Below are 25,921 nucleotides of genomic sequence, written 5' to 3'. Positions count from 1 at the left end.
CCAAGTTCGGCTCGGAGGCAATGATGAGCAGCTTCGGCATGGTTGTTAGTGCGATCATCGCCATTCAGTGTTCTGTCGAACAGATTCCACATTGGTGCAGGAAACAAAAGAGCCAGTCTACCGTGTCCTCTACTGCCTGGATGCTTCTCCAAAGCCCTTTTTGTCTTAATGTGGAAATTCAAATCAAGGAGGCTTAGAGCCAAGCTTAGCTGCATGAGCACCAGCATATCCTGACAGGAGCGCACTTCCCATTCCTATAGAGAAAGCAGGGAACTGTTTTGAAGTGCAGGCCACTTGAAGTGCAGGGCGGACTGTTCTGTGCCTCCTTCTCCCACTTCCAAGCCCTATAGAGAGAGCAAGGAACTGTTCTGAAATGTGGGGCACTATCGGGTTTGTTTGCGAAGAGAGAGCTGGGAACTGCTTTGAAGTGCAGGGCACTATCGGGTTTCTTGGAGAACGAAGAGAGAGCAGGGAGCTGCTTTGAAGTGTCTGCCAGAGATTCACATTGAGTTGTCCCTGCAATTAGTCAGCCACGTTGAGATGTCCCACAGTGAGTTGGCCACAGAGAGTTGTCCTAGACCCCATCCTGGGGTCCCACAGGCCCCCATTGGTGAATTATTTGGCCCAGGTGAGGCAGTGGCATGAAGGCTTTCCGATCTGGAAGAGCGTGCTGCCACCAAACCAGTTCCTGGACCAGTGACGGGTCCATTGGGTGGTGCACCACCGGGGCTGGTGCCCAGTGCAGAGCCTGGCAGTGTGTGGGGATCTCCTGCCAGGGAAGCTCCTTCCGTTGTGGGAGTGGAGGGCAGGGGCTTGACAGCTGGCAGTGCAGCCAGATTTTCCCTCCCTCTTTCTGCCCCTCCAATGCTCCTCTCGCCACTCAGTGGGGGGCACACTGATGATGCCCAGGTCATGGAGGAGTACAGTGCTGGGTCCTCCCAGTCTGACTCCGAGGGGGAAGGGTCTGCTGCTGAGGTGGAGGGAGTGGCCCCGGTGGAGGGAGTGGCCCCTCCCCCAGTGAAGCTGGGCCCTTCTTCTTCCACGAAGGGTGGAAGGGGGGTGGGTGATGGTGGTGAGTGAGCACCAGCAGCCCCCCTATGTCTGCCATCACCCAAGGGGCCCAAGATGGTACCCAGGGCGTTGGAGGCCACCCAGAGCAGCGATGTTTGGCCCCTCCAGATGCCCCAACCACTGCTCGCTGTGTCCACTGCATCTGGGGACGACCTCCATGTGGTGACACATGTGATGGTATCCCCTGGATCTCCTTTATTCTGCTAACAGCACTAGTACGCCTCATGTGTCTGCGACTAGTATTGACAAGGGCAGTGCACCAGCTTCCATGAAGCAGGGCACGCAGCCAGTCAAGCAGTGGGCACAGTCATTTGGCAAGAAGCGCCCTGGTCACGTGGACCCATCTCTTCTTACCCACCTCATAGGGGAGATGATGGCCACTGACGACCAGCCTTTTCAGGTGGTAAAGAACTCCGGCTTCCACTGGATACTCCAGCTGCTAGCGCCCGACTACACCATCTCCTCAAGGACCACGTTCAGCTGGAACATGGTCCCCTCCCTATACAGGCGGTGCAGGGAGCTCATGTCAGCCATGCTGCATGCAGCACCGGCCGGCAACAGCGTGCATTTCACCACTGATCTGTGGAACAGTGTGAGTGGGATTCCTGGCCCTGATCACCCACTGGTGAGGTCCAGAGAGAGAGAGAGAGAGAGAGAGAGAGAGAGAGAGGGGGGGGGAGCCTCCAGTGCTGCCTCTGGCTCCAGTGCATCCCACACCACACTTTGGCACAGGTGGCCATCCTGCACATGGAGACCTTGGATGTCAAGCACACAAAGGAGGAGGTGGCAGCCGTACTCAGCTGCCAAACTGAGGAGTGGGTAGGTGGGTTGTCACACCTCACCTCGGGCTTCATTGTGACAGACAATGGCTCCAACGTAATGGCAGTGGTAGAGTCAGTGATGGAGTGTGTGAATATACGGTGAATGGCACACACGCTCCACCTGGCTGTCAGGGACGCCCTTGGCCTCAAGGAGGCCAAGGCATCTAGGGAACATGACCGCCCCATGGTAGGTGCTGTAGCTGCCACAGCTGTGCTTGTGGAGAAGTCCCACAAGGTTGCAGCCCACTTCCACCAGAGTGAGAAGTCCAGGTGTCTACTTCATGAGCAGCAGCATGTACATGGGCTTCCACAACACCTCATCCCCACGGATGTACATACCCCGTGGAACTCCACCTTCCTCTTGTTCCAGTGCCTGCTGGAGCAGGAGGTGGCTCTTGATGACCTGGTGAGGAATGAGTCCTTGGGCATGTGCGACCTATCCAATGTGGAGTAGATGTTCACGTCCGAGATGGTGTTGGCAGTCAAGCCCTTCCTGTTTGCCATGAAGCGCTTGTGTGATGACACCACTCTTCTGAGCCAAGCCCTGCCTGCAGCTCTCTTCCTGGAGAAGCTGATGGGTGAACTCCGGACTTTGCTGACCATGCCAGAGGGGCATGATCTGTCTGGAAGGCTAAGGGCCGGGGTTGTTGACAGGCTGGTCAAGGAGTTGGGTGAGAGGGAGGAGTATGTCCTGGCTTATCTATGTGACCCAACCATCAAGTGCAATGTCGTTTGGGTGGATGACTTGTCCAGGTGGAGGGTCCTCCTGGTCAACAGAGTTAAGGAAGAGGAGGTCATTACAACTGGCAGAGACCAGGAAGGTGGTGATGGTTTTTCCCCAAGCGTGCGCAACCCACACCCAGCAGCAGCAGTGTGGGCAACCCTTCAGTTCCCACCTCTTCTTCATCCCAGTCTGGTGGCGCAGCATCCCAGGCAGTGGCACCAATGCAACAAGTAGTTCCTCCCACTAAATCAGCCCAGTGGTTTAAGCGGGTGTGCCTTGACACGTTGCCCGGTTTATGGGAAGCTCCGCCTACCAGGCCCACCAGTGCTGTGCAATGCGTTGCCCAATACTTGGAGGAGCCTGTGGAGGAAGACCCAGAGATGGACCATGCTCAGTTCTGGGGAACACATCGCCAAGTCTGGCTGGACCTGGTGGTGGTTGCTGCATGCCTCCTCTCCTGTCCGCCAACCAGTGTCCAGAGTGAGCAGGTGTTTTCACATGCTGGCGACATGGTAACACCCACTCAGTCCCGGTTGGTCCCTGGCTTGGTTGAGCAGCTGGTTTTCCTCAAGGTTAATCTCCCCCTGCTCTACTACCCCGAGCTGGAGTTTGAGCTGGGTGAGTGATTGGCCCATGGTTGACCCATGGTGTCGGTCACCTGCCTGGCAGTAGCTTCCCACTCATCCCTCCCCTCCCCATTTCCTACTTCAGCCGTGCCATGTCGCAGCATGCCCACTAGTGCCATGACTAGGCACTGGACACACCCACCCACTGGTGTAACCCAGTGCTGAACTAGCCCCTGGTTCCACCTGAGCACAGCACTCAGGGTGGCCGTGGGCACACAGACACTAGGCAGTTTTGCCAATGTGGCACTGTGTAGATGACATGTATATTTGTAAATATTTCAGTGTATGTAAATATGTGCTTGTGTAGGTAGAAGTGTTGTGTGTGTGCATATGTGTGTAAGAGTGTGTGCGTGCATGGAGGTTTCTTCTGTTGTTTGTGTGGGGTGGTGGTGAATGTTGTCAGTAGGAGAGTTTTTTCCTTTCCTTTCTGTAGATAATATTTTTGGTTTGGTTTGTGTAGATAGTTGTTGGTGGTGTAAATATTACTGTAAAGCTGCTGTATTGATCTATTTGTATATATACTTGTGTACATATGTATTTGTGAACTGTTTTTATTAAGTGTGCCCCCCCCTTTCCCTCTCATTTGGTTCTGCTGACATCGATGCAAAAACACACACCAGACACGCATGCACCGGCCATGATGATTAAGTGGTCTCCTACCACACTACGTCATGTGTGGCCTCCATTGACCCGCCTCTGAGCCAGATTTTCCTATCCCTTTAATTTTTTCAGAGCCCCCTTCTCTTTCCCGTCTTCTAGCTAGCAGCACACACACGCACACACGAAATGCAAACATGCACGCACACCACTTATGACTATATGTGCTCTGGTGCCACCATGTGTCTGGGGCCCTGTGTAGCCTCCAGAAAAGATGTGGTGGACCAGACACTCAGGCATTTCTTTCCCCACAGGCAAAACACATGCATTGCACATGAAGAGAAGAGCAAAATAACCAGGTGCGTGTCATGTGTTACTTTAAGTTCTCCTTCAGTGTGTTGTTGTGGGTTTTTTTTGCCTTGCTCCTCTTTCTTTGCAGTTTGCATGCTGGGTTGGTTTTACTGCCTTGAGCCATCTTGTTAGGTCTTGCTGGGTTGTGGCTGTTGTTGTGTAGTCTGTGCTGTTGTTTGTTTTGGTCCCCTTGCCTTTGCAGTTGTGCGGACACAGCAGCAGGTCTGTTTCTGTGGTGGTTTTTTGGTTTCCAGTTGGTTGTCTTCTTAGTTGTGTCACTGTGTGTTGGTATGGTGGCCTGCTAGGGGAAAATCAGACATCACCAAGACCTGGCAATGGCTTAAGAATGGCAACTTGAAGAAAGAAACTGAGGGTTTAATACTGGCTGCACAAGAACAGGCACTAAGAACAAATGCAATAAGAGCAAAAGTAGAAAAGTCAACAACAAACAGCAAGTGCCGCCTTTGTAAAGAAGCAGATGAAACAGTGGACCACCTAATCAGCTGTTGTAAAAAGATCACACAGACTGACTACAAACAAAGGCATGACAAGGTAGCAGGGATGATAACACTGGAACATCTGCAAAAAATACAAGCTACCTGTAGCCAAAAATTGGTGGGACCATAAAATTGAACAAGATGAATAAAATGAAGATGTAAAAATATTATGGGACTTCCAACTACAAACAGACAAACATCTGCCACACAATACACCAGATATAACTGTCAGCGAGAAGAAAGAAAAACAAGTCAAAATAATCGACACAGCAATACCAGGAGATAGCAGAACAGAAGAAAAAGAAATAGAAAAAATCACCAAATACAAAGATCTACAAATTGAAATTGAAAGGCTGTGGCAGAAAAAGACCCAAATAATCCCAGTGGTAATTGGCGCCCTGGGTGCAGTTCCAAAAGACCTTGAAGAGCACCTCAATACCATAGGGGCCACAGAAATCACCATCAGCCAATTACAAAAAGCCAATTACAAAATTTACTAGGAACAGCCTATATTCTGCAACAATATCTATAACAACAGCAACAACATTGACCATAAAATGCAGCCATCCCAGGTCCTTGTGAAGTACTCGATGTCTGGATAAAACAAACCAGTCAATAACACCTGTCTGAGTGTGTAAATAAATACTAATAATTATAGAGTGCATTACAGTAGTCAAGCCTGGTACAGACATGAAGATGGGCACCTTAAGTTGCCATTTCCATTCTTTTTAGAGCACAAGTGAAAATTGCGCAGATGTCCACCACTACCGGCACTGAGGGGACCATTTGGAGGGCCCCCAGGTGGTGAAGGACTGGGCCAGATCCCCATGGCCCGGTCCTAAGAGTACCTCTGACTATTTCAGTCAGATTGGTTTAAGGCCTACCACTGTTTTGCTGATAACACTATCCTGGAGGAAATTAAATCAAGCAGGAGAACTTAGGTTTTAATGGGAAATTCGGGGGGGGGGGGGGGGGATTTGTAGTTTTGGACACTGTTGTGAAAGCGTTTGTTATTTTTAATGGTGTCTGTATGTGTGTGTGTTTTAAAAAGGGGGAAATGAAGTACATATTTAAAGTGAACACAAATTACCTGTTTCTTGTTGTGTCATACACTGCTGAATAATCATGAGGTGAGATCACATTGTCACTATTACTGAAACCACTCATTTCATTACATTGTGTTTTTGGGGGGACGGGAGGGGACAGGAGTGTGATTGGATCTTAGTTGAAGGTTGTACAAAATTGTTGGTGTACAAAATCAGGAAGTCCTTCTTTGTGGTTTGGTAAACTCTTCCCCATAGTGTCTAATCAGATTTTACTTTTTAAAATGACTAGAATTTCAGTAATCCCAAAACCTTGGGTTTAAGATGAGAGTTAAGATGCTTAAAGAGAGAACTCTTTCTGGCAGCTTGACTACTGTAGGAAAAATTATTAAAAATAATGAAACAAGCCACGTATAGGACTTTTGATATTTTTAGAAAAAAATCCAAAAAATATTAAGAATAAACAATTCGTCCAAACCATTTCAATTTCAACATTCAGAGCTCTCCCACCCTGCCCTATATCTGTGACTGATCTCAAAGCCCTATGCCAAGTCATTCCAGGTGACCTAGAGGGTGGGGCAAAAAGTGGGGTGCTTTTACCCTTTTTTATGAAGGCAAAGGGAAGATTCCTCCACACGGGGATAGAATGATGGTCTAAGGTGGGGCTTCAGTTCCAGAGGTTTTGGTAATTTTCTGCTATGAAACAAGCCAGTTGCAGGACATTTGTGGATTTAAAAAAAATTAAAAAAATTATTTAAAATAAGCAACTTGTCCAATCCATTTCAGAGCCCTCCCACCTCACCCTATATCTTTGCCCGATATCAAAGCCCTATAGGAAGCCATTCCATAAATACACATGGGGGTGGGGAATTATGAAAAAAGGGAAATCCCATACCTTTCATTGCTGGCCCTGAGAAGGAGGAGGAAGGTACAAGCTCTCTGCACAGCCCAGGGCTGTAGGGCAGGAAGGGCAGAGGGTGTTTACAGCACTCTGGTGGGCAGCCAGTGCTGGACACTCTGCCTCTCTGCTAGAGAGCTTCAGGGACTGGGGAGACTTTCAGTAACTGGAAGGCCTTTAGGGAGGGCTGCTCCAGCAGAGAAGCCCTTGGAAGCCCTGCCCACCTGCTGAACAGCTGAGAGTCAGTCTGGAAAGGGAGCTGTAGCAGTGTATAATCTCCTGTAAAGAGCCTTTGGATAGCAGGCAAGCCTGCACTCAGCTCTTGCAGGCTGTAATTTTACAAATTGGCTGAGCTGGGAGAGGGGAGGAAGGTCAATTCTTACAGGGCAGGCATGCCCCTGCAGGTGCTGTCCCAGAGTGGAGCTGGGGCAATCGCCCTGGTCACCCCACCCTAAGGACGAGCCTGACACACAAATTCAGGTGCTGCACTCTCTGCCTCATTGAGACTGACAACCGGGAGAGAGGAAGGGGTTGAAGAGAGAGCTTGATTGGCGGGCCAGGCTGCGGGTGCCCTGTTGTCAGAAGGAGGAGAAGGAGGTGGAAGAGAGCACTTGGCCACCAGGGATGATGAATGACCCAGACCATGGGACAATCATTTTGTTTGCAATGCCAATCAATTCACAGGGGGTGTCTGAGCACCCTGGCAGCCCCTTTTGGATCTGCCCCTGAAGAAGATAGGTGGTGTCAGTGCCAGGTTCCAGCCTGAGTGGCAAGGCTGGTTAAGTGGAAGGCAGTGCCAATGAGGCTGGCATGGGACAGCAAATGGTATTTGCCTTAGGCTGCCACTGGCACCAAGTAGTGCTGTTTGTTCCAGAATCTCTTCTTATTTCTACATAAGTCCTTTTTAGCATGGATGCTTATTAGGAAGAAAATGTCCTTTGGATCATTCTCTTCATGACATCCTTCACTTCCTTGTTCCTCAAGCTGTAAATCAAGGGATTTAACATAGGGATCACTAGAGTATAGAACACAGAGATTATTTTGTCCTCATTCACTGCAAACTTATAATTGGGTCTTATGTACATGAATGCAACTGTTCCAAAAAAGATGGTCACAGCAGTCAAGTGGGAGGCACAGGTGGAGAAAGTCTTGCGTCGACCATCCGTTGATTTGATTCGGAGAATGGCTGCCAGGATGTATAGGTAGGAGACCAGAACAGTCAAGACAGTGCTGATCACAATTATGCTGGATAAAGTGAAGTGCACGTTATGAGTCATGTGTGCATCGGTGCAAGACAGTTTCAGAACAGGGAGCACATCACAGAAGAAATGGTCAATGACATTGGAGCCACAGAATGACAAATTGAATATTAAACTTGTCTGAACAAGTGCATTCACAAAGCCACAGAGGTATGCAGTGACAACCAGCAGAATGCAGAGTCTTCTGGACATGATGACTGTATACAGCAGTGGGCTGCAGATGGCTGTGAAACGATCATATGCCATTGCAGCCAAGAGGCAGCATTCACAGGACACAGCAACGCAGAAAAAAAAGAATTGAACCGCACACTCGTTGAACAGAATAGCTTTGTTTTCTGTTACAAATGTAATCAGCATTCTGGGAGCAATGACAGTTGAATAGGCAACATCCAGGAGAGACAGGTTGCTGAGGAAGAAGTACATGGGAGTATGAAGTCGAGAATCAATCTGGATCAACAAAATCATTCCGAGATTCCCCACTAACGTTACAGCATAGATAAGAAGAAATAGCAGGAAAAGGGGAATCTGGAGCTCTGGATGGTCTGTGAATCCCAAGAAAATGAATTCAGTCACAGAGGTATGATTTTTCTTCACCATTGAGACCAGATGAGGTGTGCTCTGTGAGTAAATAGATTAGGTTTACAATCAATCAATTTTAAAAGACATAAAAAAGCATTAAAACAAAACATTAGATTAGGTTTACTGTTATACAGTAGTCGGAATGGCTGGATCAACCCGTTATACCAATCCCATAGTCATGTGTCCATGGGGTGGTGGGAAAGAAAAAAGAAGGAAAAAAAGTATCTCATGGCAGCTGTAATCCTGCCCAGTGCCACACGTCTGTGCAAGCAATTCTACTGAGTTCAGCTGAGGTATCTGTAAGAACAACTGCAGTTTTATGGAACAGGACTACAGGTCTACAATTTTAACCAAATAATGTTTGAATGAATGTGTGTGAATGAATCATGTGTGAATGAATCCCACCAGTTTAAGTTTAGTTTCTGTGGATTCTGCTTAAGATTGCAACCACAGAGCTGTATCTGTATGCGTGAGCAGAAGGAAGCTTGCACAAAGGAACTGCACTGCTTCTTCCCCAAGGCATCCTGTAGAGGCTGCCCCCCACCAAAGCATATCCTGGAGGTTAAATAGGAATTATACTGGTCAAGCCATTGTTCCATCCAGCTCAGTATTGTCTACACTGACTAGCAGTGGCATCTCCAAGGTTTCAGGCAGAAGTCTTTCCCAGTCCTACCTAGAGATGTCAGAGATTGAATCTGAGATCTTCTGTATGCTAAGCAGATGCTCTACCACTGACCTAAGGAACTATCCCCTAAGGCGAGTCCCTTATAGCAGAGAGTGCTCACACATGTAGTCACCCATTCAACTGCAGACCAAGGTGAGCCCTGCTTAGCAAAGGAGACTATTCATGCTCACTATGCAAAAATAGCTCTCTCTTCCCAAGGTTGAGGGGCCATCCAGAAGGGGGTGGTTTGTGCAGAGGTGAAGGTGAAGAGGGGAATTGCCAAAATTTAAGTAGAAGCACATTCTGTGAGTTCAGCTCCAGAGAAGTGCCTCTGCCTGATTTTCAGCAATTCCCTCCCACCACTACAGGCCTTCATGGCCCATCCCATCCCGTTTCTGAAGGTTCCCCCATGAGAGGCTTTTGGGAGATGCAGAAGGTTGCTGGCTGGATGAGAGAGTAAGGAATTCCCCTTAGAGAACATTCCTTCTGCTTGTGCAGCTCTGGACACAACTCTGGATTTCTAATCTTCATAGCCTTTTCAGCTTCTGATGTCCTTCTCATTATCTTTCTTTTTGTATTTAAGAGGAAACTAAGAAAAAGGTCCATGAGCATCACCCGTAGAAATCTTAGCCAATGATCACTGATCATCTATAAATTGTGATATGCATTATTATATTCAAAGACTAGCGATTCCCCTTCGTCTCATTGTTTCTGTGAATTAAATGAATCTAATGCCAATTCATTTATCTTAATACTTCAGGGAAGCAAAACAATAATTTATCAATTTTCATTATAAAATACTACAAAGGAGTGCATCTAAAACCCAGTAAAGTCAGCTAAACTTTGGCAGGGGCACCATTTCCTCCCTTCATAGATTAAACAAGAGACTGAAAGGAAATCCAGACTGGTATTGAGTTGAGTGATGCTCATCCAATGTGGAAAAGAAACTATTGTATCTGAGCAGTGCTAACATCCCAGTACTAAGCATGTTAATGAAGTATGACAGATTGGTTTCCAATAGTAGGTATGCCTAAAATGGCAGCAGTAGCCGTGAATGACATTATTTTGTCTTGCCTTGCAGTCAGTTCTGTCTCATTAATTGATGAAGTCCAGTATCCTAAATGAAGTGGGTTGTAGCAGAAGCCCAGCGGAAGTAAACAGAAACATAGAAAGAGGAGACCCATGCAATGATGGAGGGGCTACAGCTCAGTGGTAGAGCATATGCTCTGCATGCACGAAGTTCCAGGTCTAATCCCTGGCATTAGAATGTGAACCGCCCAGGGGGCAGTATAAAAATGTGTTCAATCAATCAATCAGTCTCCAAGTAGGGCTGGGAAAGACCCCTGTCTGAAAGCCTGGAGAACTGCTGCCACTCATTCTTGCAAGCATGAGACAAATGCTCTGACTTGGTATAAGGCCGATTCGTACAGCTTTGATTTACCTGGATGGGGCTGTAGCTCAGTTGTAGAGCAGATACGTTGTATGCAAAAGGTCCCAGGTCAGTCCCTGCAATTTCCAGCTGGAAAAAAATCTGGAGAACTGCTCCCAGTCACTGTATATAATACGGATCTAGATGGACCAACGGTCTGTTTCCATATGAATCAGAATGTATTAGTCCACTGACCACTTACCAGTTCATCACAAGGCAGCTTGATATGCTCATATGACTTGAAGTGAGGTGTCCTGTCAAAGCCACAGCCAAATGTTACTACAAAAATTGATACTGAAGTCAAGTGGAACAATGCCTTGGCCCTAAGTTGCAGACAGCAGGCATACGTTCCACGGCCACAGAGACAAGCAATGAACTACCCCACTGTCCTGATAGGGGTTTCAGAAGCCCCCAAACTGAAACCAAAATGATAATTGTACAACTGAAGCATCGAAGGGGGCTTCTCTTCTTGCACCTGACACCTACTCAAATTGTGAGCTGTAAGTTATGAGGATGAGAAGGTGGATCTCCAGCCCCATTAGCAGAGAAGTCAGAGGCTCCCTCCCTTTTGTGAAATGCCTTTTTATTCCCTCCTCTGGCTGGGTGGAGGTTGTTGTAGGCTGCTCTTTAGTTCCTTGTTTTTGGGAACAGGAAAGAATCCCAGAAGATGTTTTAATAGGGCTGTCTTTATTTCTCTCTCCCTGAAGAAATGAATATGTTGACTGCATTGTGAGAAGGAAACAATTTTGAGATAATAAACCATCTATGTCTCGTGGGTGGCTTACTTAATAGTATGTCTCTTAAAGGTCCATTGGTTTCATGTTTCAGAAATGCCCTTGGGTTTTCTGCGTAGATTACCTCATATGTTTTTTGAAGTCCTATTATTTCTAAAGAAACATACTTCTTCTGTGAATGGCACAGCTGAAATGAATATGCAAGAATATTTGAAATTTGCCCCCTTTCAAAATTTGAATTTTTCCTCAATGCTTGAGAGCTGTTTTCTCTTTGCTAATTTTGATGAACTTCAAATATTCAATACTGTGAATAGTGGTGGGTGTTGAAGTTTGCTGCCACTGTAGGGCAATCAAGCCGAAAAGGAATTCCAGTCCTTTAAATCCTGTCCAGGGCACTTTCCAGATTACAGGCTGCCATATGTCCCATAAGTGCCCCTCTGTATTGCCAGTGTTTTGACATCATACTCACTGCACTGTCACAAGATGCTCTGCTGTCAGCAGGGTGCTGTCCATATTTCTGATTCCTTGTTTCAAATTTTAATGATATGGTCCTATAATGTGGTAATAGGGTTGCAGGAAAGTAGCTGCATTTTTCCATGGTAGGGAGGCTTGCAATGGAGTTTATGTGTTACAGAGTGTTGTGGTGTTGACAATTCTTTGCTCCCCCTGCCCATACTTGCTTCCTCTGACCCCTCACCATGGGGAGAGAAACAGGCAGGGAGAAATCTCAGCTTTCTCCTCATTTCCTCCCCCTTATCCCAAACTCCACACATCCCTTCTCCGCCACTTGCTTCCAATATAACTTGAGCTTGTTGACACAGAAGGGGAGGGGAGACTGAGGGGAAGGAGATCGGAAGGGTATTATTAATTTGTTATTATCATTATTTATGTACACAGTCAGACAGGTGTTATTGACTGGTTTGTTTTATCCAGACATCGAGTCCTTCCCAAGGACCTGGGATGCCAGAAATTTATTGTCAATGTTGTTGCTGTTGTTATAGATATCGTCGCAGAATATAGGCTGTTCCCAATAAAGCTGCTTTTTGTAATTGGCTGATGGTGATTTCTGTGGCCCCTATGGTGTTGAGGTGCTCTTCAAGTTGTTTTGGAATTGCACGTAGGGTGCCAATTACCACTGGGATTACTTTGGTCTTTTTCTGCCACAGCCTTTCCATTTCAATCTGTAGATCTTTGTATTTTGTGATTGTTTCTATTTCTTTTTCTTCTAATATACCAATATATATTTATTTTGGTCATAGACCAGTAAAATAAAATAAAAACAGATAAAAATGAAAATAGGAACGTCAATAGAAAGTTCATTACACTATGTGAGTCCGCATTTGACATATTATATAGCAAAATTTAGCCACCGTATCTACAATATCAGAATTTAGGTTGGTAAGCAGATAATTTAAATAAAATTCATCTTGATGACCCGGGAAATTATTCAAGAGTGGGGCTATTAATTTATATCTTACTTCTCTATAGTGATCACAGTACAACAGGACATGAGCAGTTGTTTTGATATGGCCAGATCCACATGGGCACACTCAAGATACACTTGACGTACCTGCGAATCTTCCAAATAAAACTGATGTAGGTAGAGCGTTTAATCGGGAGAGAGTGAGAGCTCGCTTGAACGTTGGTATCAAGACATTACTTAAATATGGAGCTGGCTTATACTCAATGTTCTGACTTCCAAGATACATACCACGTGGTAAGTCTGCCTGTTCCATTTGCAGCTCTACAACCTGTATATGCTGTATAATCAAGTGCTTAGCTCGATCAAATCCTAGTCTGGTTATCTCCACTAGGGAGAATCCATATGCTGATAATTTTTCCATGATTCCTAATTCCCTATTAGATTTGAAAGGATCCTCCGGGATAAGATATACCAACCCAACCTTTGTAAACACAAGCCTTAGCCAGAAAAGTATAATGGCTTTCCAGTAGCAGGATTCAATTGTGGTCAGTCCCACCTCTCTTCTAATGACAGAATTTGAGACACACCTTGGAAGTTGCAGTATACTTCTTATAAATTTAGTTTGCAAAGATTCGATCAAGGCAAAATTAGTAAATGTGCCTAACTGTGCACCATACATTATTTGCGGAAGTACTTTGGCAGCAAATAGTTTTAATGTAACAGGTATATACCTAGCTCCATGTGAGAAGTGAAATGATTTGTTTACGTTAATTGAGGTTTGAGCGCTCTGGATAATATGTTTTTGGTGTACATTCCGAGTGCCAACTGCATGGAACACAACTCCCAGGAATTTATAAGATTTTACTTGTTCAATTTTATTTCCGTTCATATGCCAAGTATGAATCTTAGGCCTCTTGGCGAAAACTAATACCTTGGTCTTCTGGCAGTTTACCTCAATCAGCTCTCTGTTGCAATATAAAGTTCATTGCGCCCGAGCTCTACATAATCCAATGAGGGTCTGGGAGAGAAGGATCATGTCATCGGCATATAGCAAAATTGCTATATGCTTCTGTGTCAGCCTAGGTGGATGTAAGGATGAGTCATCAAGGCAGCTCACTACCAAATTAATGTAAACATTAAATAAAGTAGGTGCCAGAATACATCCCTGCCTTACCCCTCTATTTACTGATACCTCTGCTGATAATTGATCATCCTGGGTATAACGCACCCGCAGGCGGGTGATCTCATATAACTTATATATCAATAATAGTAAATGTTTATCTGCACCCAGGGTGCCAATTACCACTGGGATTATTTTGGTCTTTTTCTGCCACAGCCTTTCAATTTCAATTTGTAGATCTTTGTATTTGGTGATTTTTTCTATTTCTTTTTCTTCTATTCTGCTATCCCCTGGTATTGCTATGTCAATTATTTTGACTTGTGTTTCTTTCTTCTCGACTACAGTTATATCTGGTGTATTGTGTGGCAGATGTTTGTCTGTTTGTAGTCGGAAGTCCCATAATATTTTTACATCTTCATTTTCTTCAACTTTTTCAATTTTATGGTCCCACCAATTTTTGGCTACAGGTAGCTTGTATTTTTTGCAGATGTTCCAGTGTATCATCCCTGCTACCTTGTCATGCCTTTGTTTGTAGTCAGTCTGTGCGATCTTCTTACAACAGCTGATCAGGTGGTCCACTGTTTCATCTGCTTCTTTACAAAGGCAGCACTTGCTGTTTGTTGTTGACTTTTCGACTTTTGCTCTTATAGCATTTGTTCTTAGTGCCTGTTCTTATGCAGCCAGTATTAAACCCTCTGTTTCTTTCTTCAAGTTGCCATTCTTAAGCCATTGCTAGGTCTTGGTGATGTCTGATTTTCCACTTATATTGTGCAAATATTGACCATGCAGTGGCTTCTTTTTCCATTTTTCTGCTCGGTTCCTGACATGTTCATTCTTGTAGGCCTGTTTTCTTTCATTGGTGTTGAATAGTTTCTCGTTCTTGACCATTTTAAGTGCATCTTCTTCACTGTCCTTTCTATATTCTTCAAGGCCTCTTTTCTCCTCCTTGTAGCATTCCTCTTCCACCTGAGCTGCCAGGGAGGTATAGCCTATCTACATCACTGCACAGGTGCAGAGCATGATTGATGATTGATGGTCATTCCCGCCATTGATTTTGGAGTTGAGGATTTTTCTAACTCTCCTGATGTATTTACTTCCAATTTTTCTTTTAACTTCAGTGTGTGCAATGTTATCAGCCTGGAGAATGCCCAAGTATTTGTAATGGTTTTTCTCTTCCAGGTTCTTGGTCTTGCTTCCATTGGGCAGTCCTATTCCTTCTGTTTTTGTTATTTTTCCTCTGTTCATTGTTAATGCAGCACACTTGTCCAGTCCAAACTCCACTGCTATATCGCTAGTGAATATACGGACAGTGTTTAGCAGTGATTCAATTTCTGACTGGGACTTTCCATACAACTTCAGATCGTCCATGTACAGCAGATGGTAGATTTTACTTGATGTTTTAGATGTTTGGTATCCAAGGCCTGTTTTGTTTAGTATTTGTGAAAGTGGAGTCATGGCAATTACAAACAACAGTAGGGATAGTGAGTCCCCTTGGAAAATGTCTCTTCTAATGCTAACCAGTCCAAGTGTCTTGTCATTGATTGTTAACTGTGTACTCCACATGCTCATTGCTTTTTAAAAAAAAACTGAATGTTTTTGCTGACACCAGTTGTTTCTTGTAGTCAATCCATACAACACAGATTTTTTTTCCTTCTCTTGCAATTTTCTAAAATCATTTTGTCAATCAGCAGAACTGCCCAATGGAAGCAAGATCAAGAACCTGGAAGAGAAATAATGTTACAAATACTTGGGCATTCTCCAGGCTGATAACATCGCACACACTGAAGTTAAAAGAAAAATTGGAAGTAAATACATCAGGAGAGTTAGAAAAATCCTCAACTCCAAACTCAATGGCGGGAACATCATACAAGCCATAAACACCTGGGCTATACCTGTTATCAGATACAGTGCAGGAATAATAGACTGGACCCAGGCAGAGCTAGAGACGCTAGATCGTAAGACCAGGAAAATCATGACCATCAATCACGCTCTGCACCCCCACAGTGATGTCGATAGGCTATACCTCCCTCTCAGCTCAGGTGGAAGAGGAATGCTGCAAGTCCATCAAACAGTAGAGGAGGAGAAAAGAGGCGTTGAAGAATATATCAAGGACAGTGAAGAAGATGCACTTCAAATGGTCAATAATGACTACAAACAGATAAACATCTGCCACACAATACACCAGATATAACTGTAGTCGAGAAGAAAGAATAATCGACATAGCAATACCAGGGGATAGCAGAATAGAAGAAAAAGAAATAGAAAAAATAAGAATACACAAAGATCTACAAATTGAAATTGAAAGGCTTTGGCAGAAAAAGGCCAAAATAATCCCAGTGGTAATTGGCACCCTGGGTGCAGTTCCAAAAGACCTTGAAGAGCACCTTAATACCATAGGGGCCACAGAAATCACCATCAGCCAATTAAAAAAAGCAGCTTTACTGGGAACAGCCTATATTCTGCGACAATATCTATAACAATTGACAATAAATTTCTGGCATCCCAGGTCCTTGGGAAGGACTCGATGTCTGGATAAAACAAACCAGTCAATAACACCTGTCTGACTGTGTAAACAAGAAATAACAATAATAATAATAATTCACTCCCTCCCCCCGCAACTCCATTGGCTCAAATGGAGCAGGAGGAGGGGCGGATAAATGTGTTTCATGGAGAATACGGACAGTCCTGCCTTGAAAATACGTTGCAATGGATGGAAAATGTGAATGGCCACAAGTCTACAACAAAGCACGAAATAACACTTTAATCTTGGTTTTAAACCAAGATGCTTTACCCATTGCAAATCTCATAGTCTGGAAAACACCCAGAGGTAAGAACATATTCACATTTTGACTGAGGTGTTCCTGGCTCCAATAGTCTTTGCAAAGATATCTCCCACCAGCCACTAAACATCTCTTTCTGATGCTCTGCATCAGGTTAAAATAGAAAGGAAAGTGTGTGTGTGTGGGGGGGGGGGGGGGAGAGCATCCTTGCACACTTGCATTTCTACATTTTCCCCTGCTAACTGGGCAAAGAAGCACCTTTTACCGTGGTGATTCTCTTTATTTAGCAGGGGGAGAGTAACTGGCCCTATCCACCCCCAGCACAGTACTTCCAGTGACTGTTGCTGGTGTGTGTCTTATGTTTCTTTTTAGAATGTGAGCCCTTTGGGGACAGGGAGCCATCTTATCTATTTGTTATATCTCTTTGTAAACCGCCCTGAGCCATTTTTGGAAGGGCAGTATAGAAATTGAATTAATAATTAATAATAATAATAATAATAATAATAATTCCCCCCCCAGTTGTGACATTTACTGGCACTTCTGGACAAAAGGAAGTGACCATATCTAGCCTGCTCCTGTGGCAGCAGCACCAACTGCCAGGCATGGCAGGCAGGCAGGCAAAAGGGATCTCCATCTCTCCCCCCTCCTCCCTACTGTCTTCAGAATTTTTCAGCAGGGTAAGCAGTGGATTGATAAAAGGGGATTTGAGTTTTTCCTCCAACTTTGATTAATAATGTGCTCCAGCTCTCCATTTTCCAGCTGAGGCAATCCTTCCTTCCCTCAGATGTTACTGGATTTAGGCACAAGCTAAGTGCTGGATTTAGGCACAAGCTAAGTAAGATATAGGAGGGGCCTCTGAATTTAAAAACAAGTTCTAGTAAGAAGAAATCTGCCTACTTTCCTTTCACTATCATCTTCTTTATAAAAGCCTTAGGACGTATGTAACAAATCCTGTGGTACATGGCACGTCTTGAGAGAGTTCTGACAACACACGGTGAGAGAAGGCACTGAGGAGGCGGCTGAGGAGTGGATGGAGGGGCAGCTGCTGCCAAGGAGGAGCAGGAGGGCAAAGAAAGAGCAGCAGCATCACATACTCACTCACTCCCTCAGCTCCAATGGCCTCAGCTCCAACTTCCGGCCTCTGATGCCTCACCAAGTCTCCTGGTGAGGAGGACATCCAAGCCAGGGATTCCCATTCGCCCTTCATGGGTGGTCCTCGGTACTCTCTCTCTCTCGCCCAGGCTTGGCCATCCTCCTCATGAGGAGACTCAGCGAGGCATCAGAGTCCGGCGGTTGGAACTGAGGGAGTGAGTGGCAGTTGGGTGAGCTGAAAGAGTGGGGGAGTGAAGGGGAGCGGGTGGCTGAGAGTGGGGGAGCGGAGGAGAGGGGATTGCTGTGAGTGGGGTGGCTGAAATTGGTGGTGGGGAGGAGAGGGGTGGCTGTGAGTGGGGGAGTGGAGGGGAGGGGGTAGCTGCGAGTGGAGTGGTTGACGCTGAGCAATAAAGTCTTGCTGTGGCAGGACTTTAAGGAGAGCAATAAAGTCCTAGCGCACGGATGTTCTGTGCAGGGCCAGCTAGTCTTAATTAATAATTGCCATCCTCACTGCTTAGCCCACATCAGCCTAAAATGTTCACAAGTCCACTATCTTGAATTGGGATAGATGACATCATTACACACCCTTGAGCCATCCCTATATGTCCCTACATATGTAGCAGATAAAATAAAATATAAAATAGCCTGTTTGGGGGCTCCTAGGAGCATCCTTATACCTTTGGAGCTACAAGCTTGTAGTTTCCACTTTTGCCTTTCAGAATGTACGAGATCATGAGTTCACTATTCAGTTCACATGAGCATGGGATATGCCACTTAGCAAGTAGCCTGGGGAAAGGTGGCTCTAGGTCAAGTTTAACATGAGACTGCAGAAGGACTATCCCTGTGCTCACCTTCCAGATTGCTTTAAGGTGGGAAAGCTGGAGTAGACACAAGTTAATTAAGTGGTATTCTTCTCAAGAACTTGCCAAATACTCTCCCCTATGTTGGCACATCAGATCAGTTCAAGCTTATCACCTCCACAGGAAGGAGTGATAAGAGATAACAGGTCATTTCTTGTGCTAACAAATGTGTAGATGGCTTGCCCGGGAAGCTAGCTTGTTAAACCATTTCTAGTCACTCCTAAATTTTTCTGAAAAAACATGAGATAAGCCCTGATGCACCAATTACATTTCGCCCCATACAGGATCCTCAGACCTATTCATCTTTTGTACTGAAAGAGCACTCCCAGCAAAGTTGAATAGGACAAAGATGTATTCTGTTGTCCATCTTTTCCACAGAAAGGTGTGGTCAGCATTCTGCCTCAGGGCAAAATGCTGTCTATTTCTAGTCAAGACACATTCAAGCAGTGTGTCTCTTCCTCAGATTCATCAGTTGTGTGTCTGCACATTTTGGCATTGGCCACTCCATCTTGCCTTGCCTTGACTTTTGCTACTGTCCCACTTGTTGCCTCCAGATCAGCCCTTTTTCCAAGCCCAATCTGCACAGCACACTTGGTTGCAAGATACTGGTCTCCCAAGATCAGACTCCCATTGGATTTTGCCTAGTTCCTGGAGCCTAGCTTGGCCCTTGGGTTCCTCTCCCTGCCTTTTGCCTTCTTGCCTGTTCTGAAGGAGAGAGGTCCCTCTGCATCGGCTGAGCTATCGGCTGTCCATACACCCCACTGGACAGATTTAGGTAATATAGCTAATCTCTGCCCTCAAGCCTCTCCTTCCCCTCCCTCCTTGCTCCTTCTAAAATCCAAAGCTGTTCTCTAAAGACCATGTTTCTGGTCAGCCTTGAGTGGACCAATTTCGGAACTCAAGCCAAATTGCCTCTTTTTGAGCTTTAACCTAGTCCTATTGATTTGTTAGTCTTAGATTTGTTAATAAATATTGTGTTGCCTATTAATCATTATTTCATTCCCTGTACCCTAAAGCCCTAATATAAACCTATTTGTCAAACTCTTTGTCAGTTCTTTCCAAGACCAAAGCTTTGCACAAATTTATTCTGAGGTGGGCTGCTACACTCAAGCTCACTAGTTCCCCCCACAAGCCCAAAACATAGCCGGGGTCTTTGCCAATTCCCCAGGAGCAATACCATTAATACAGATTTGGTTCAAATCCGTTAGGCAGTTCATAAGTTAATCCAGTTACACCTCAAACGTTTACACATCCACTATCTTGAATAGGGTGGATGACATCACCATAAGCTACAGCATTGAGGTGTCTCTTCAACTTTGCCTTCAATTTGTGTCCCTTCAATTTGGTTCATATTGGTCCAGGCATTGCAACATTGATGGGGGGTGGGGGCACCCATAAACACTCATGGACAAACACAGACATACACAAAATGCTGGGTGATCTCATAAGCTTAATTTCCTTAAGAAAAGTAGGCTTAAAATGACTAAATGTCAAGCTTTACATAATGTATTTTTATTTAAAGATATTTCTAATGCAAATAGGCTTATTGCAAGATAACTGTTTGTATTAGATTATTAGTTTATGTTGCAACTTTGCCAAGCAAGAGCAAACCTTTATTATTTCTATATTCATTGCCATATCTAGCCTTTCAAGCTTGACATATGCTTAGGGTCTCAGCACGTCATATTCTGTCCCTGGGTACAACAGACCTACCCAACAACCAGCTTGCTCGAGTGGAGGAGTAGGGATGTGCATGAACTGGTTTGGCACTCCTTTTCTGGAGCACCAAACCAGTTTGAAAGTCCTGTGTTTTAACATGGTTCAGAGGTGGGGTGTGGAGTCTTTTAAGGGGCCAGGGAGGTTGCCTTTACCTGCCATGCTGCTCCCCCCCAACCAGAACTCTCCCCAAAAGCATTGGTGTGGGGCTGCAGTGTATCTTCTTGCAGCCCCGGTAAATGTTGCCACACAAATGGCTGATGCATGTGTGTGCTGTGCACGCACACATTGGCCATTTGTGTGGTGATGTTCACCAGGGCTGCAAGAAGGTACACTGCTGCCCAGCACCAATGCTTTTTGGAAGAGCACTGGTGGCGGGGAAGCAGTGGGGCAGGTAAGGGCACCCTCCCTGCCCCTTACAGAACCACCCCTCCCTCCCAAGAGTGCACAAATTAGTTTGTGCTCATCCCTATGGGGGAGAGACAGACACAGCCTTTCAGATGACCTGATTTCAGAGTGCCACATGAAAAGATCTAGCTCTTATTTGCTGTTAATTAATCACATTAATAGTTTTTTAAAAATGCTTTTATGAAAACCATTTTGGGAGACTGAGCTGAAAAATTGTATTCAGGAGATCCTTGTTATCCACGGTTTCGCAGATCGTGGTTTCGTGTATCTGTGGATAGGTCTTAGAGACCCCCCTTTTTAAAATCCGCAGCATGAAATATAGGCACTTTCCCCCATCTGTGATTCCTGAGTGGCCGTAAATAACTTCTGATGTCATTTCCGGCAGCCATTTTGAAACATGGCCATTTTGTGCCTCTTTTTTTGTAAATAATGAGAAAAAAGATTATTTTTTTTTAAAATGAGGATCTGGGGAATTTGTGGGGCATTCCTGGAAACCAATGTACTATGCTTTACTACCCTTATTTCTTCCCCCTCCCTCATTTTTTTAGCCTTTTTTCCCCAGAGCAAGGTACCTAACCTGCCGATTCCCACTGACTCAAGGTTCATTCTTCACGGTTTCCAAATTCATGCTAATTGGTGGGAACCAAACTCCCATGAACAACAAGGAACTTGTATAAATGTTAAAAATTAAGCAAAGAAATAAAAATCAGAGCTGGAAAAGGTGAGTAATTGAAAATGGAAATGCTTGCCTTATTTCAGGCAAGCATGATGAGTGGTTGAGGGTTGCATTTTGAATCAAAGTGGATGAAGTTTGAGGACATATATTATACAGCAGTTGCAGAATGCACTGTACCTTCTTCTTAACCTGATAACTTGTGTGCAGTGATGGCTCTAAATTTTATTCCAGGTAGGTCAGTAACCAAAACTGTCATCATACTCCCTAACAAAGTGAAAAATGCATGATGATATAAAGAATTATTCCCCATGCTGAATTTTAATTCAAGCTAGAAAGAACTTCCCTCTCCCTCCTCTAAGTCTCATCTTCCCCCACTTCCCTTTCTTGTGACTGTAGTCATAGAAGCAGGAGAATGGAGAGATGTTTTTTTCCTGCAGTGTCTGACATGGAATCATCACCGTATGCTAGAAGAAAGGAGCTTGGGTGCTGTAATTTTTCCAGCACTATTGACTCATAGCAGAAGCATTGGAAAGACTACAGCTCCCAGCCATAGTTGTATCTGGCATGCTATATTAAACATGAGGCAGGGGAGGCAGACAGAATGTGGGTTCTCAATACACAGTCATTGCAGTATATTAGGTGCAAGGAGGACTGGGAATTGTAGTCTTGCCAGCACTTCTGTCATTTATTTATCTATCTATCTATCTATCTATCTATCATAATTATTCAGCCCCAAACCCACATCTCTGGGGAGTTTACAATAAAATGTGTCAGCGGTGCTGAAAAAACTATACTTCCCACTTTCCTTGCAGCTGGCATGGTGTGATGACTCTATACCAGGCAGTAGAGAGGAGAAGCGAAGGAGAAGATAAAGTCTCTGCATTATTCTGCCACCAGCACTGGAGCCATGAGAAAGATAAATGGAAGAGGGAAAAGGAACATGAGGAGAGAGATTGTGAATTTCCAGAGGGTTGTAAGAGATATCAGATCAGACAGTGTTGCACACAATGTCATCATTAGGGATGCAACAAAATCTGAATAGACTCTAAACAGAGGTGAAAGTAAGGTATTTTTTAAGTGTGTGTGGGGGCGGGGTGGTCAGGGGAGTAGTTTGCCTTTCCAACTTCATTTTAGTACCTGTCTGGTTGAGGTTTGAGATTAAAGTACTCTTCCCTGCTTGTTATCCCAACATGTAGCACTGAACTTATGTACAATAAACACCCCCCCTCTTTCATCAGTGTTTAGAAAAGGTCATTTTCATACTATTTTTACTTCAGAAATCTCATCCTGTCTAGTATCCTATTAACAGCATCCTTCACATCTTTATTCCTGAGGCTGTAGATTAATGGGTTGAGAAAGGAGATCACAAGAGTGTAGAACACAGAAACTATTTTGTCCTGATTCATTGAGACACTAGAGCCAGGCCGTATATACATAAAGATGATGGTGCCAAAGAAGATGGTGACAGTGGTCAGATGGGAGGCACAAGTAGAAAAGGCTTTGTACCTGCCCTGGGTGGAATGAATCCTTAGGATAGCAAAAACAATGGCTATGTAGGAGACCAAGACAATCAGAAAAGTAGTCAATGCAATAATAGTTGATATGACAAAATGCATAGTACGAGTGGTATTGGTGTCTGAACAGGACAGCTGAAGCATTGGAGGGACATCACAGAAAAAATGATTAATGATGTTTGGACTACAATAGTTCAGACTAAATATGAAAATTGTATGAATAGTTGAACTTGTAGCACCACAGGCATATGCGCCTATCACTAACATGGTACAAAACTTTTTAGACATAACAGCAAAATAGAGCAAGGGGTTGCAGATGGCTGTGAAGCGATCATAGGCCATTGCAGCTAGAAGACAACCTTCAGTGGTCACAAAGAGACAAAAAAAGAAAAATTGCACTGTGCATCCTGTGAAGGAAATGCTTGCATTTCCTGCCACAAAGGTCATCAACAACTTGGGGGCAATGGCCGTAGAATAACCAATATCTACAATGGAGAGGTTTCTAAGGAAAAAGTACATGGGAGTTTGAAGGTGAGAATCAATCATGGTTAATATAAGTATCCCAGTATTCCCTACCATTGTGGTAAGGTAGATTCCCAGGAAAAAGATGAAGAGAGGGAACTGAAGTTGTGGATGGTCCATGAATCCTACAAGAATGAACTCCATTACAGAAGTCTGATTTTGCTTCATTGTTTACCATCTGTCAAAGGATTAAAAAAAATGTTAACAGCAGTATGATTACTGGACTGCTATTTTAAAATCATCTGGAAATGAAGTTCAACAATATATTTGTTTCTTTCATATTCAATTGAAGTCAGTGGCAACATTCTGGTTGATTACATGGATCTGAATTGCATCCACAGTACATTTTTTTTTAATTGCACTGAGTGTAATAATGAGTGACAATCAGTTTTTTGGGAAAATATTCAGCCTATCGTTCCTGAAATTCCAGCAAGAAAGAAATTATAGCCAAATTTCTACACAGGCTTATATTGTATCATTTGATTTTTCTCCTCAGTGAGATACATTACAATATTCTGCATTGGAATTTTGGTTTTTTATTTAACACCACAATTAATCCTCAGGGACTTATTGCACATTACATAATAACACAGGAAAAGCCTTCTGGATCAGGCCCAAGGCCCATCAAGTCCAGCATCCTGCTTCACATAGTGGCCCATCAGATGCCACTGGAAGCCTAAAGGCAGGAGTTGAGGGCATGCCCTCTCTCCTACTGCTACTCCCCTGCAACTGGTATTTAGAGGCATCTTGCCTCTGAGGCTGGAGTGGCCTATAGCCCTCCGACTAGTAGCCATTGATAGACCTGTCCCCCATGAATTTATCTAACCCCCCCTTAAAGCCATCCAGACTGTTGGCTGTCACCATATCTTATGGCAGAGAATTCCATAAGTTGATTATACATTGTGTGAAAAAGTACTTCACTTTGCAGAGAGTGCTTCTGGGTGAAGGGGAGATTGGCAAAAATTGCCCTCCTGTGCTTGAAAACACATGCTTCAGAAGCAGGCATGTAGCCACTGTACACACACGTTTTGGGGCTACATTTGCACAGCATTAGTCTGTGTGTCAGCCTTGGTCTCTATCCTTCCATGTAAAATGGTAGCCTAAATGCCCTCAGTATGAAGGGCTTCATATTAGGTCAAGGAGCTTCTAATTATGCTTAATAGAATTAATGATCAACATAATTATTTGTAGTCTGACTTGTGTGTGTATCTTTTAAATACAGTGGCTGAAATGCCCACTAACAGTGTGCATGCAGAGTGGGAGGCGGGGAGCAAGCGCAGCACTAGAGGTCCTACTTCTGAAGCAGGGATAATTGTGGGTGGGTGGGAAGACAATTCCACTGATCCCCTCTCTCTCCAGAAGTGCTGTTTGCAACCCAGAAGTAGATTCTTGAGGGTCATGCAACACAGTACTTCTGGTGGGGGGAGGGGATCAGTAAAAATCATACCCCATCCACATGAACATCACCACTTCAGAAGTGGGATGACTAATGGTGCACTTGAGGGTTTGTTTATTTGCCTTTTTTTTTTTTTTTGCTATGCATGTGCACTATTAGTTGGGAAATCAGCCAGTATGGATAGAAATAGGCATTCACTGGAGGACATTCCAGAGTGTAAGAAAAACACATCTGCTGCTTATAAAAGCATCATGAATATTAAGGTGTGGTTGGTTCACACAGCAAAATACATTTAATTGCACAAATACTACAACTATGGCCAGGGATGTATTACCATTCAGAACATTTTCTGTGAAAATTGCTAACAAAATACTAAAAAAGAAAAAAAGAAAAAATGCTGTCAAACTCTAACCAACATTTATGGGGGAGTGGGAAGAAAAGGAAAATAAAGATTAACCCCAGAGCATTTATTTAGTTTCCAGATATCAGATAATTAAGTCATCCATAGATCTAATTGCCAGAAATAAAGATTTTTACTAGCACTTAATATGTTCATTTCGTTAATCAGAAAGCATCTTAAACCTGAGGAATCTTACCTGTGAAGAGGACAAGATATCATTCCCAAAGCTAAAAAGTAAGCTATATAAAAGGCATGGCTAATTTTATAGTTGGTTTGGTATTGGCCAGTAATCAAATCCCTGAAACTCAGGTGAGGCCCATATCATTAAAGTATACTCTTTTGTCATAACCACCTGAGGATCTGCTATGTGGGGCTTTGGGCATGCTTGTACTGTTTCTCCTTAATGAGTTTTAAACAGAACTGTTTCTGCACTACTCCATCCAGAGTTCAGTAAGAATTCCCATTAGTTGTTGTTGTTATTTAAAAATAAGATAGTGGATAGAGTTGTTGACTTGGCTCGCATTTCTTCCATGATCAGTAATGAGTGCAGAGTTCCTTACTGGTAGTTCAGAGTGCAGAGTTCTCTACTTGGGAAGAGCAGGGGGTATGGATGCAGAGCATGCCGGAGCGTGGTGGGGTTGATTAACTGCACTACTCACATTTGCCATGTGCCTAGGTCCAAAATTAGTCTGGACCTGAAGGGCTTTGGAGGTCCCACTGC

At 44.4% G+C, this 25,921-nt stretch overlaps 1 protein-coding gene across 3 annotated transcripts; it reads right to left on the bottom strand.

Moving 5' to 3' along the window:
- Positions 1-4,131: 4,131 nt before the first annotated feature.
- On the bottom strand, positions 4,132-23,534 carry LOC128339633 (olfactory receptor 1020-like). 3 transcript variants are annotated; one of them, XM_053283876.1, is made up of 3 exons: positions 23,459-23,534; positions 7,571-8,505; positions 4,132-4,153 (listed from the first exon to the last, which is right to left on the bottom strand). In XM_053283876.1, the coding sequence occupies exons 1-3, from the start codon at positions 23,522-23,524 to the stop codon at positions 4,132-4,134; spliced, it is 1,023 nt and encodes a 340-aa protein (XP_053139851.1). In that variant the 5' UTR covers positions 23,525-23,534. The 3 variants fall into 3 exon arrangements, with proteins under 3 accessions (XP_053139851.1, XP_053139850.1, XP_053139852.1); XM_053283875.1 differs by lacking the exon at positions 4,132-4,153 and having other exon boundaries at positions 7,549-8,505; XM_053283877.1 differs by lacking the exons at positions 4,132-4,153; positions 23,459-23,534 and adding an exon at positions 10,762-10,809 and having other exon boundaries at positions 7,549-8,505.
- Positions 23,535-25,921: the final 2,387 nt, after the last annotated feature.

The sequence above is a fragment of the Hemicordylus capensis genome, chromosome 1 (assembly GCF_027244095.1).
Source record: "Hemicordylus capensis ecotype Gifberg chromosome 1, rHemCap1.1.pri, whole genome shotgun sequence".
Classification (NCBI taxonomy): domain Eukaryota; kingdom Metazoa; phylum Chordata; class Lepidosauria; order Squamata; family Cordylidae; genus Hemicordylus; species Hemicordylus capensis.
The sequence above is the reverse complement of the archived record's forward strand: the minus strand, read 5'-3'. Positions and strand labels throughout refer to the sequence as shown.

Coding starts and splice junctions, on each gene's coding strand:
- LOC128339633 (XM_053283876.1), bottom strand. CDS start 23,524: ATGGACCATCCACAACTTCAGTTCCCTCTCTTCATCTTTTTCCTGGGA. Junction 8,506..23,458: donor GAATCTACCTTACCACAATG/GTAGGGAATACT, acceptor ATTTACTCACAG/AGCACACCTCATCTGGTCTC. Junction 4,154..7,570: donor GATGTCATGAAGAGAATGAT/CCAAAGGACATT, acceptor CATGTGTTTTGC/CTGTGGGGAAAGAAATGCCT.